The 13,611-nt window shown below is 36.8% G+C and overlaps 1 protein-coding gene across 1 annotated transcript in view; it reads right to left on the reverse strand.

Annotated features, from left to right (window-relative positions):
- CFTR (CF transmembrane conductance regulator) overlaps positions 1 to 13,611 on the reverse strand; it is a gene marked incomplete at its 5' end in the record, with an annotated part of 136,113 nt that overhangs the window by 94,952 nt on the left and 27,550 nt on the right. The window contains 2 exons of the mRNA XM_008705799.1: positions 6,652 to 6,834; positions 13,109 to 13,201. Of these exons, the coding sequence (XP_008704021.1) occupies positions 6,652 to 6,834; positions 13,109 to 13,201 (276 nt within the window). The remainder of the gene's footprint in view (positions 1 to 6,651; positions 6,835 to 13,108; positions 13,202 to 13,611) is intronic.

Here is a 13,611-nt window from a genome sequence, read left to right on the forward strand (position 1 = left end):
AAGAGACTGAAGAAGATTCAGCAAAAGGACTATCAGTGAGCAAAGTCTTTATATAAAAGACTATGAACTAAAATTTAAACTAATGTGGGAATTAGAGTTGAAGAAGAGAATTTAAATATGTTATATGCCCTGACAAGAAGAAAAGTTTTAAGTAAAATACAAACAAAACAAAGGAAATGGGGTATAAAGAAAATTTACCGATTGCCTTATCAAGAAAAACCGGAAGTCAAGGATATCATTTAAACATAACACATTGGGTAACAGAAGTGTAAGCATATTTAACAATACAAAGATAAAGCATTAAGAAAGATAACACTACTGACTAAAATTGAGTAGAAGAAAAGGAGGCAACAGAGAAAGAAAAAAACTGATTTTATCGGAGCTCACACCAGGGAATAAAAAAAAAAAGAAAAACCCAAAGATTTCATGTAAAGTTATTATGAATATATCCTGTATGACAAAACACCTCCCTAACCTCTAAAAGTTGGAAGGCCCTTAGGCTCACACCTTGATCCCTTTCCCTTCTTACCATGCTCTGTCCTTTGGAATCCCACCTGGCCTCAAGTTTTTACACTGCCAGCCCCCAGGCCCTTGAAACCAGACCTGTATTTCCAACTAACATTTCAACTTGGATGCTGAATATGCATTATAAACTTAATGTTCTAAAATCTAGCTCCATCCAAACCAGTCCCTCCTATAATCTTCTCAGGTAACGAATGGTACCTTCATGCTTCCAGTTACTCACCCTTGGACTCATCCTTGACTCTTCCATTTTTTTCATATGCCACCTTCAATCTAATTCTGTGGTATCTTTATTAGAAACATGTCCGGAATCTGACTACTACTTCCATCCCTACCTGGATTAACCAACATCATCATCTCCTGCCCAGTTAGCACAATAGCCTCCTAACTCATCTCCTTGCTTCTGCCCTTGTCTCTCTACAACATATTTCCAAAGTGGCCCCATCAAAACATAAGTCGAGGCATGTTACTTTTCTGCTTAAAACCTTCCAATGGCCTCTCATTTCCTCAGAAAGAAAAGCCTTATTCTTTACAAGCCCCTTCGTAAGGCCCTTGAGGCTCATTTAGAAGAGCCCAAGTAATGGTCTAGCCCACATTACTCCTCTGACAGCTCTACCCTCTGTGGCTGACTCTGTGCCAACCCCGCTGACCTCCTTGCTGTTCTGTGAACCTTACAGGCTTAGTGCCATTTCAAGGCTTTGCTCCACCCTCTCTCTGCAAGACTCTTCTGCAGTTTATCCACATGACCTTGTCCCTCACCTCCTTCAAGTCCCTGCTCAAATGTTACCTCTCAGTGAGGCTTTCTCTATCTCCCCTATTTGAAATTGTACCCCTATCACCAATCTTCTTCTCTCTGCTTTATCTTTATAGCATTTCCTATCAGGTGACATTCCATATACTTATTTTTTTGTTTGTCTCCCACTAGAATGTGAGCTCCTTGGATGGGGATGAGGATATGTTGTAGGTTTTGTTCACTACCATATCTTCAGGGCCTAGAATAATACTTGGCACAAACTGGTGAATCAATAAATTTGTTAAATGATATAATTCAATAATATGATACATTATATTAAATTATAAGGGCTCAATAACTTTAAAAATGAATTACTGTTACATAAGAAACAAACCAATGGAACAGAAATAAAACTACAAACCAGATCCAAATGCACAAACGAATTAGTATTCAATAAAGGTGGCATCTAAAATCAGTGGGGAGGGGCGCCTGGGTGGCACAGCGGTTAAGCGCCTGCCCTCGGCTCAGGGCATGATCCCGGCGTTGTGGGATCGAGCCCCACATCAGGCTCTTCTGCTATGGGCCTGCTTCTTTCTCTCCCACTCCCACTGCTTGTGTTCCCTCTCTCGCTGGCTGTCTCTATCTCTGTCAAATAATAAATAAAATATTTAAAATAAATAAATAAATAAAATAAAATCAGTGGGGAAAGATGGATTATTCAATAAATGGTGTTGGATGCTAGACAGCCATCCAAAGGGCAAACAAAGAAATTTTGTCCATACCTCATACTATATTCATGATGAATTCCAAATAGGTCAAAGAAAAAGTACAAAAATAAGACTTTAAAATCCTTAAAGAAAGCACTGGGAGATGCCTAAAGGGGAAAAAAACCAACTGTGGAGTAAGAAAGCCTTTCTATAACTCAAAAACCAAAAGTCATAAAATAAAATTTTTTTTATTAAAAAAAAAACCTGTGCCTAGAAAACAAAAGGAAGAAAGTGTCAAAGTGAAGTAAATATTTGCAACTTAGATCACACAAAAGAATAATTTATCTCTAAAGAAGTGATTCTAAAATCAAAAGCAAAAAGAAAGCAAACCCATTAAAAAATGTACCAAGTATGTGAACAATTATTTCACCAAAACTGAAAATAGAAGAGGCCTTTAAACATATGAAAAGATATCGTACTTTATTCATAATAAGAGAAATGCAAATTGAAAATACATGGCTATGCCATTACCCCCTACAGTAAGACTGGAAAAAATGTAAAAATTGGATAACATCATCTGCTGGTGATGCTATGGAGAAATCCACACTTTTATATAGATTATATGGTACACAGATAGATTAATGCAATCTTCAGGGACAGAAGCTCAATGAATACACAAATGCTATACCATTTCTAGGAAGCTATCCTACTGATACAGATATGCTAAATGGCATGTGTGCAAGGATATTCACCATGTCATTTTTGTATCAGCAAAACCCTGGAAACAACCCAAGTATCAATCAATTGATGACTCATTACATTATATAACATCCACCTGTACAGTACAATACTATGTAGTTATTTAGATATATATATTCAAAAAATTAAGAGTGGCTACCTGGTTTGGGGGAGAGAATGGTGGAAAGAGGAAAACTGATCAGAGACAGAGTGAAAGGGAAATTTTTCAACTTTTTATATATTTTAATTTTCTAAAGTTTTTAATTGTCAGTTAAATTTTAATAAATAATAATATCAACTAAAATACATTAGGAAGAAGGCAGGATTAAGTAATAGACACCTTTGTGATACACATTTCAGTATATTTTATAATTTTTATTACATGAAGAAAAAAATCTAAAATATTTTATTTCTATGGAAAATCCTTTTGTATAAAAATTAAAGCTAGACGCAATATTTATTTTTAAATATTTTTAGAAGCATTATTTTGATATACAACAGCTCTATAAACCCAAACAATGGAAAAGATCTGACTACCTATGTTAAATATATATAATATTTACATTATTTATATTACATATTAATGTTAATATTTATTAATATAATACAAATATTAAAATATATAAAAATATATTATATAAAAATTATTTATCAATATTTTGGTATTTTGAGAGCTAGGACATTAAGTGAAACCATTACTGAATAAATCGTTGATAAAATGTTGATAAATGTTGATAAAGCTTCACGGGCATTTGTATTTTATTTTAAATGTAAATAAAAGTAGGCACTAATAGCTTATTCTACACATTTGCTGCTCAGTTATTATTAAGACCAAGCTAAAATTTAGTACCAGGGTAAGGTCAGGATGGATGACAGAAACTATGTGGTGTCAGGAGTTGTCAGCAAGGCCACAGAACTGCTTCAGCTGTGGTGGGGACAACAGAAGAAATGAAAATCCCTCCACCCAGGGGGAGATGCCACAAGCCAGCCTTAGGTCAAGGGTACCCAGTGGTTCAGACTCTTACACCAATCTTGCTTAATTAAAATAATTCACAGAAATTTCATAAACGAAAGACACTTAATGTAGATTAGAACCAAAAAAAACTACTTTCCCAAAGATGTTCAATTAAATAAATGTGTGTCAAGCACTAGGATAGTCCTTGGAATACAGGATAAAGAAGACATGGTTCCCTTACGGTCTAGACAATTATAACAGGAAAGAGCAATAAAATTAAACCTGACCTTAGTGTTTCAAGAAAATAATATGTATTAATAGATATATATTATATATATATATTATATAACTGCAATATATATTATATATTTATATATTTTATATATATATAAATTGTTGTAACTTTGGAAAATCTAGAGATACAAAATATAACCAAAGTCTCAGAGATAGCAACTCGATCCATAAATGTCCTTCCGGACACATGTATACCTATATACGGGCTTTTATAAAACACAAATCATTATGTACATAATATAAGTTGCTTTTATTAACAGTATATCATACATATCCTTCACAGTTATTTTTAACATCCTTTTTGCTGGCTGAATAACATGCCATTCTGTAACTACACTAAAATTTGTCTAATCGATCCCCTAATAGTAGACATTTAGGGATCCCTCCAATTTTTGGTTATTGAAACAATGCTGTGTTGAATACCTTTATGCTATAAAATCTCTGCAAGCATACTAGGTTAAGTCATACAAGTAGAAGAATTATTCAGTTATCTTGAAGGCTTTTGGTATACCAAACTGAGTGAGATAGGATTTGACTTCAAATGTTAATATTTGCAATTATTCAATCTTATACGTTAGCTAGATCTTCTGTCCGGTAGATTATAAAAGACTCCATTCCTAATACTATGCAAAGGCTCCCTCCTGGATTGAGCTGCCAAGTCCTCAGAAGAGCTTAATTATCCCTAAGGAACCACTGCCTTCCTCTGACTTGGTCTTCAGAGCTACTTTCCAGAAGATCCAACTGCAACTCCAGCCAGCAATTATCTGCTCATCAATTCTTAATAGAATTGCCTGAAATTTGGGGCGCCTGGGTGGCACAGCGGTTAAGCGTCTGCCTTTGGCTCAGGGCGTGATCCCGGCGTTATGGGATCGAGCCCCACATCAGGCTCTTCCGCTATGAGCCTGCTTCTTCCTCTCCCACTCCCCCTGCTTGTGTTCCCTCTCTCGCTGGCTGTCTCTGTCTCTGTCGAATAAATAAATAAAATCTTTAAAAAAAAAAAAAAAAGAATTGCCTGAAATTTAATTGCTATTAAGTCTTATAATTTGTGAGTCCAAAGCTATTTTTGTACACCTTTCAAAGAAGTAACTTTAAACATATAAACAGAATTTTAAAAATTATATGAAACATAATTACCTCTCACCAGCAAACATTCCTGTTTAGATCATCTATAATTTGTTGATGAACAACTCCTCCTATGGTTATCTTTTTATTTTAATAGTGAAAATTGCTACTAATATTATATAAAAAATAGAAGGGAAAAATAATACTTAAAAGGAGGAACAAGTTCTCCTAAGAAGAAAATATAAAACTACAGCTACTTTATTTAAAAGGTCTGTTTTACATGTAGAAAAACATAATTGGAGAAAGAAATAAGCAAATTGTATTACTAGCATTGTGGACACCAAATTCAATGGCTAAACATTTTCTGCAACATTTTGTTTCTCAAGTTTCAAATTAAATCCTTCAAAAATATGGTTCTTCCTATATTAGATATTAATGAATGTCTTTCAGGAATGTTTCTTAATTTCTATTTTTATTCACATTTTTTTCTTACAGCAGCAGTGTCCCTGCCTCCCTCCTTCCTTCCCTTCCTTCCCTCTCTCCCTCCCTCCCTTTTTTCCTTCCTTCCTTCCCTTTCATCCTTGAGTTTGACCTTTTAGCTGTTTTTGCTTTTTAACCTGTTAATTTTCATCAGACGTATCTCTAAATATTCTTGGCTTTTAATAAGTTGGGGTGGGGGTAGGGAGTGGGAAGCAGACCAGCTTTGAATAAATTAACATTCCTATGTATTTCTTTCAAAAGCCTATCCCACTCAGTAATTTTTTCTCATAATAAATCCTAAGCAAGTCTGAGTCCATTCTCTAAAATCCTAAATCAACAAAATAGGGACCTTCTGCCTATGTGGTTCTGAGGTAAAATACATGTCATGATTTTCCTGGACCAGTTCTGAAAAAATGTCTATGCCAAACACCGGTAAAAATGAATGGTTCATTTATTCAATAAAGTTACTGAATGTCCACCATGTATAACACACTTTGTTGACTTACATGTGAAATCTAAAAAACAAAAGGAAAAAATAAACAAACGAAAAGCAAAAAAAAGACCCATAAATACAGAAAACAAACTGATGTTTGCCAGAGGGGAGAAGGGTGGGGGGATGGGTAAAATGAGTGAAGGGGAGTGGGAGATACAGGCTTCCAGGTATGGAATGAATATGTCACATGGATGAAAGGTACAGCATAGGGAATATATCCAATGGTATTATAATAGTGTTGGATGGTGACAGACGGTAGCTACATTTGTAAGCATAGTGTAATGTGCACAGGCATGCAATTGTTATATCGTACACCTGAAATTAAGGTAACATTGGGTGTCAACTATGTTCCAATTTAAAAAAAGAAAAAAAAATTTAATAAATGTAAGGATCAGCACTTGGGGGAAAAAAAAAGACATTGTGTTGTGTGCCATGTACCACATAAAGATGTGGAAGAAAAAGCCGCTGGAACTAATATGAAGAAAAAAAAAAAGACTAGGGAATATGATCAGTAGAATAATTTTTATTATAGGGGACACTATATCCAAGCTTTCTCCTACTACCAGTGTAAGAATTTCTCCAACACACCCTCTTACACTACAACCTAGGAAAAGAAAGAAATGCATGCCAAATTAAGTTCTTGATGAGGAGGAATAGAAGACATTACCTTGCCTGCTCCAGTAGATCCAGCAACCGCCAACAACTGTCCTCTTTCTATCTTGAAATTGATGTCTTTCAGGACAGGAGCACCCAGAAGTGAGAAGTTGCTGAAGAAGAGGCTGTTATCACCATTGGAAATTTTTCTGTCATTACTGTTTTGTTTTGCTTTCTCAAGTAATTCCCCAAATCCCTGAAAAAAATATATAGAAAATACAAAGGTAGGTTTTTCAGGTATTTTCAATAGCTATTTGTTTTATGTCGTATGAAAAGCACATGGCCCCTGATCCATACTTCACAGTGTGTAATTCTGTAGTATATGAGTTCTAGAGCACATGGTGCAGAGGTTCTAGAGCACATGGTGCAGAACACTGACAATTTTAATAAAGCATTTAATGGAAACATAATTTCAATATCCTAGACTGTCACTCACCATGAAATTAAATTAAACTTAATTTGATACTGAAGAAAATGTGTACCTTCTATAGGCTGAGCAAATAAATATTATCTAATCCTCAGCACAATAATATCGGAGTTGGATTTTACAATCCGTCTCTTTCAAAGCGGCAGACTTTGTGACTCAGAGGTGAAATGACTAAAGTTGGCCAGAGTGAATTACAACCCAATCTGACCTCTATTCTAACGTGCCGCTGGCACCTTCCTCAGAAGCCTAAAACATTTAAGTAGTTATTAAGTATAAATGTGATGAGACTGCCAGATAATTCAGATGAATTCCCTTATATGAGAATAGCTGGGAGAAAGGAATTCCCTTTCGAAAGTTCCTGCTTCTCTATTGCCCCATGGGAAGCTTTAGGGTAGCAGTCTTCAATCCAGACTAACCAGCCCCAAGGACTGATGGGGAGGAAGCTCATGCACACGGTCTTGAGGGAATCTATTCCCACATTCTCAACGTCCAAATATACTCCTTCCTCAAATCAATCTGCCTGAGATCTGCTTGCTGTTGTCATTTCTTCTTTCCCACTTCCCCACTCACAATCATACTTGCCTCACTTGCCACAGAAGAGGAGCCTGTCACCAGTACTAAGTCTTACTGTGCTATCCTTCCTGGAGTGTAAAAACCTCTAGGACACACACAAGGGGACCACAGAAGACTAATTTTCTCCTGAAAGAGGGTCCCACAAAAGCGAAGCCAGAAATACTAAAGCAGGTAACATCTCATTTCACCTGAAGGCAATCTACAGGTCTTACCTAGCTTAGAATAAGATTATAGAAACTAGTGGCAGGATAAGGCATTTTAATTAACTAATTATTTGATTACTCACTTAATTTTTAATAATTTAACAAATTTAGTTGATACACATTAATTATCTGCATTTTAAGGTTGTGGTACTCTTTCTGACAAAAAGCAAGCTGAATGACTTAACAATGAGAACTGACTGCATAAAATCATTTATCTTCCATAAACTGCACTCAAACTATAATGCCAAGGTTTTAACAAAAATTCAGTTAACATACTTAGACAATATACAATAAACAAGAATTATATCTCTTGCCACCACTTAAAAGTACATAAAAAGTTATGTCAACTTCACAATGTGTCAGAGGTTATGTGTCATAGTTTTTCAAAATTCCTTTAGGTCATGCATAAAGCAATTAAGTTTGAAGACCACTGCTTTGAGTTCTCATGATATGCACAGCTAACGTCCCCCTTAGTCCTCAAACAACTAAAATCAAAGCTTTTAAGAAGTAGACAATAAAAAGTCTTATAAAATGGGACAAAAGCATTTGTTCTTCCCTTATTCATTTATTTTTTAAAAAAGATTTATTTATTTATTTGAGAGAGAGAGAGTGTGTGAGCAGAGGAAGGGGCAGAGGGAGAGAATCTCAAGCAGACTCCCTGTTGAGCACAGCACCTGACTTGGAGCTCAATCTCAGGACCCTGTGATCATGACCTGAGCCAAAACCAAGAGTCGGACACTCACCCCTCAACCAACAGAGATACCCAGGCGCCCCTCCCTTATTCGTTTATTTATTTCACAGATATTTATTGAGCACCACCTCTGTCTGAAAGACCACTTCAAAAATCCCACAGGGGAGAATAATGTATGAGTAGATATTAATACTGAAACATGCTTAGTGCTAGAACTGAAAATCACAGCAAATCTTATGGGAGTACATTACAGAGAGCAAGAAACTCAGCCTACAACTTGACCAAGTAAATGATCTGCAGGCTGAGCCAGGAGGGATAGAAGTGGAATTTCACAAGACCAAGAAACGGTATAGGTACTCCAGGAAGACACAGCTGCATGTACAATGGTTTAGGCTTAAAAAAACAAAATATGTCTCAGCAATGGTGAGTGGCCATGTCAGATGTATGTGGCAAAATGACAAAAGGTGTCCTTGGTAAGATGGGCAATGCAGGCTGTTGAAAGATTTGTTGGGCCGTGCTTGGAAGCAGGACTTTTAGCCAACAAGCACAGGGACCAATGGAAGGTGTTGTGGCTAATAACCTTTATTTCTGATTACAGAAGTAAGATGCATATTTCAAGAAATTTGGAAAATACAGAAAAGCAGAACAAACAGAAATCACTTGTAGTCCTACCACTGAGAAGAAACCATACTTAACAATGAACTCCCTCCACTTTCTTGGGACGCCTGGGTGGCTCAGTTGGTTAAGCATCTGCCTTCAGCTCAGGTCATGATCCCAGGGTCCTGGGACTGAGCCCTGCATCAGGCTCCCTGCTCAGCGAGGACTCTGCTTCTCCCTCTCCCTCTGCCCTCCTCATTGCTCATGTTCTTGCTTTTTCTCTCTGTCTCTCTCAAATGAATAAAAAATCAGTCAATATTATTGTAATAACTTTGTATGGTGACAGATGGTTTCTACACTCATCATGGTGAGCATTTTGTAATGTATATAATTGTTGAATCACTATGTTGTACACCTGAAACTAACATAATAGGTCAACTGTATTTCAATAAAATACATATAATTTTTTACAAAATTAAGAAAAAGTAAGGTGGTGACCCACTTTTTCTGACTTATAATAAATCATCAATATTTTCATATACCATTAAATATTACTTTTAGTATAATTTCTAGTTGTAAGATAGTATCCAAGAGTATAGATAAACTATTTGCACATATTTTGCTATAAATTGGGGAGCACATTTTTTTTTTGTATAAATTCCCACAAGTGGAATTTCCAGAGCAAAAGATATGTGAAATTCCAAGACTTGTCAATTGTAGTTTTAAATTTTCTTCCATCAATAATTATATGAAAGTGCTTGTTTTCAAGAACACTTATCAACACTGTTTTTTGGTTTTGGATTTGTTTTTTGTGGGGTTTTTTTTTTGTAGTTTTATAGATGAAAATGAAATCTCACTATTGATCTTATTTTTATTTATTTGGTTATGAAATGGTTATGAAATTTAGAAATACATGTAAGACGTTCAGGAAAGAAACTGGGGCCAGACTGAACAGTTTCCGTGGTTACATGCCCCCCGTAGTTGTGCATGAAATGTTTATGATATCCTTTGTCTTTACCCCATTCTTGTGACATCTTCTCAACTAGCTGGCTAATGGTTGACAAGTCATTGTAACATTCTGAACTTCAGTCTCCGGTGTTGTTGAGGTTATCAAATGGGATCATGCATGTGAAAGCAATATACAGTAAAGCGGCAGTCACTCTTTTTTGTTTCGTTTTGTTTAAATAAGGAGCAGTATGGTGAGTGGGAAAGCGTTTTGGAGTCAGAGAAACTTAGGCTGACCTTTAAGCTCTGCCCTAATTAGTTGTCTAACTTTGTTCTAGTTGCTTAAACTCTCTAAGTTTCAGCTTAGTAAGTAACTCATAATTCTACCGACTCCCAGGTTTGGACTGAGGGTGGAATCATATATAATTCACCAGGGACTTGTCCCTTGGGTAAGTGGGTGGATGGTGATGCCAACAAAGGAAATAGCAAATACACTGGAAGGAGCAGGTTTGTGAAGCTTGGTGAGTGATGAGTGTGCAGTGCTTGAGGAGCACAGAGGAAATTTAGAAATAGATGTAAGAAGTTCAGGAGAGAAACTGGGGCCAGAAATTTGCATTTGAGACTCATCAGCACATTGATGTCAGTTGGCCCGGAGCTTGAGGTCATCCACAGAGGGCATGAAATGCTAGAAGAAAGCCTAAGTGAGGACCCAGAGCCCATCACCATGGAAGCAACAGGCAGGGAAGATGTAGAAGTCATGGTCTGAGGAAAAAATAATATGGAAAGAGTGGTCACACTAAAGCTAAGTGATCAATTCAAGAAGAAAGAAACCGTTTTGATGTGTTGGCGAGGGCAGAATCCAGACTGCGATAGGGAACAGCCCATGAAAGATGAGGAAATGACAACACAGGGACAGAGAGGGATAAGGTTTGGAGGATGAAGCTGGGTAGGCAAAAGCAAGGGATGACTTTTTTTTTAAATTGAAAATATTTGAATGGGAAAAGGAGTCAGTTGAAAGGAAATGTTGAAGCTTCTAGAGAGAGGGCTGCTGGCCCCCTGTTCTAAATAGATGAAGCAAGGTAGGAGTAATAGTTCACTCAAGGGCAGTGGGAAACATCCATCTTCCTCGTGGGCATGAAGGAAGGAGGAACACATAATTCCAAGGGTGAACAGGGAAGCTGGAAGCATTCATACATGATAATGGCTTCTCCTTTCTTTCTGTTTTGTAGGAGGCAAGGCCATGCAGATCCTGGGAGAAGTAGGGGCTTTCGGGAAAGTGGTAAAAATATGGAATAGCTTCTGGGAAATGGTAAAGAAAATTAACTAACGACAAATGAAAAGATTTCCCAAGAAGGTTTACAGGCCCCACTGAGGTTGAAACAAGAGCAGTGTAGAGCTCACAAATGACTGAAGTGCATGATTTTCCCAGATAGCTTCATCACGGTCCATAAAACAATGTTTTGCAGCAAAGGATCCAGCGGAAATGGGAATTGGAAGAGTTGGAGGGGAAGAACTGAAATGACTGGGCTTGGAATCAGCAGAGACGGAACCAGGCAGGGTTTGAAGGGAGCAATGAAGAGACTAGAAATCTTGAACCTGAAAGACTACAGTAAAGGTAGGATTTAGAGATAGACAGAGCTGGACAGTTAGGAAACTCTGGGCTGAGAAGAAATTTGAGAGTGTAACATTTCCAAACAAACACCACTATCCTGAGCAAACGTGATCAAGAAGTGCCCGGAGTTTGGCAGGTGACAGTCAAAGACTGGAAGATGAGGATATTGCCACATGGGAGGCAACAGTTGGGTGAAGAGGTTGTAGACTATGACTTCTGGGTCCAAATTCTGCCTTCGGCCCCTGCAGTTGTGTGAGCTGAGCCAAGACCCTTGACCTTTCTTAACATCCACTTTCTTATCAGTAAATTACTTAGGTCACAGGAATGTTACGTGAATTAAATGAGACAACACGTATAAAGTGCTTACCCTAGGACCTGGCACAGAGTCAGGGTTCAAGCATGCTACCTATTTCACTAGATGGAAAGAGAGGGAAATGGAAGATTTTTGCAGCGGAGCAGAGAAACAATTTTGTCTGAAATTAGGAGGGAAAATGTTAAACTTCTTATTTTTCCCTCATGCCTAGAAGAGCATTTGAACCTCCTAAACACAAAAAAAGTAAAATCAATCTGATCCCTTTCTGACCTGACATTTTCCCACAAACAATTTTCTTAGACAGATAAAGAATTATTCTCTAACCTGTATCTTCAAAAATGAGGTGAAGTGAAGGCCTGGCTGTCAAGTTGCTTATATAAATAACCAGTTGCAGATATTTTGGAAAATGCAGAAATAGGACATTGGTTTCATAACTCCTCTATCTTTACTCGGCAGATATAAGCAATAAGGAAATAGGAACTCAATAGGTGTTCTCAATCATCAAATATTGCTTCTTGAGAGGCTGAATATCCTCGATAATATTTTTCTGATTTTAAGATATACGACAGAATTTTTAATAATGAATGGAAATAAGTAGAAATAGAAAACAACACATTGATGTCTCTCTCCTACATCTTTATGTTGACCAGTGTAAGTAAACACATTGGGCTGAAACTTGAGAGCAGAGAAGGGAGCATTTCTTGAGGAACTATTATGCAATAGTTAGTAAGTAAAGCAGTAGTCACTCTTTTTTGTTGAGCACTTCACACTTCACAACAAACTTGCAAGAAACCAGGCACTGGTTGCATGAGAAATATTAATATTTCCTTTTACAGATGGAGAACTAAAGGCTCCACAAGTAACTCAATCTAGATCACACAGAGAATAAATGGTGGCGCCAGAACCCAAGCCGGGCTCTTACCGGGCTCCAAAACCTATGGGTTTTGCATTACTTCCTAATCTTAATTTATCGAATAAGGGCAGCGGCTTCCCTTCTGGTGCTACCAGGTCAATTATCGTTCTAACTTTCTTGTCTATTAGGATGAAAACCAGATTCACAACGGAGAAAATGTTAAAGTGTTTAGAGCAAACAAACAAGAAATTCTGACCTCCTCCCAGAAGGCTGTTACATTCTCCATCACTACTTCTGTAGTTGTTAAATTATATTCCAACGTCTTATACTCTTGCTTTTGTAAGAAATCCTGTTTACAAAAAAAGGCAAAAACATATTATAGAACTAGAATATCATTATTGCATTATTACATCTATTTTACACTCAAATAGTTCTGTATCTTGTATTTGGATTTTTTGAAGATTTATGAATATATTAGAAATTACTTCTTAATAAAATAATTGTTCACAGTGTTCTAAAGTTACTTTGCCAAGCACTCGGATTTATCACATTTGAAATGCACTCTTAAAACGTGCTATTTTATAAAACTGTTTTTATACATTAGATTTTAACATGCAACTGATTCTTCCTTCTACTCTTACATGTTAACCTGGGTGATGAATTTATAAGGCCTCCCTGAATTACCCTCCAATGTGCCTCAATTCAACATTAGGACAGAGAGAAAGCCAAAGTTTTCACGTCTACAGCACCCTCCTTATC

The sequence above is a fragment of the Ursus maritimus genome, unplaced genomic scaffold (assembly GCF_017311325.1).
Source record: "Ursus maritimus isolate PB19 unplaced genomic scaffold, ASM1731132v1 scaffold_3, whole genome shotgun sequence".
Taxonomy (NCBI): domain Eukaryota; kingdom Metazoa; phylum Chordata; class Mammalia; order Carnivora; family Ursidae; genus Ursus; species Ursus maritimus.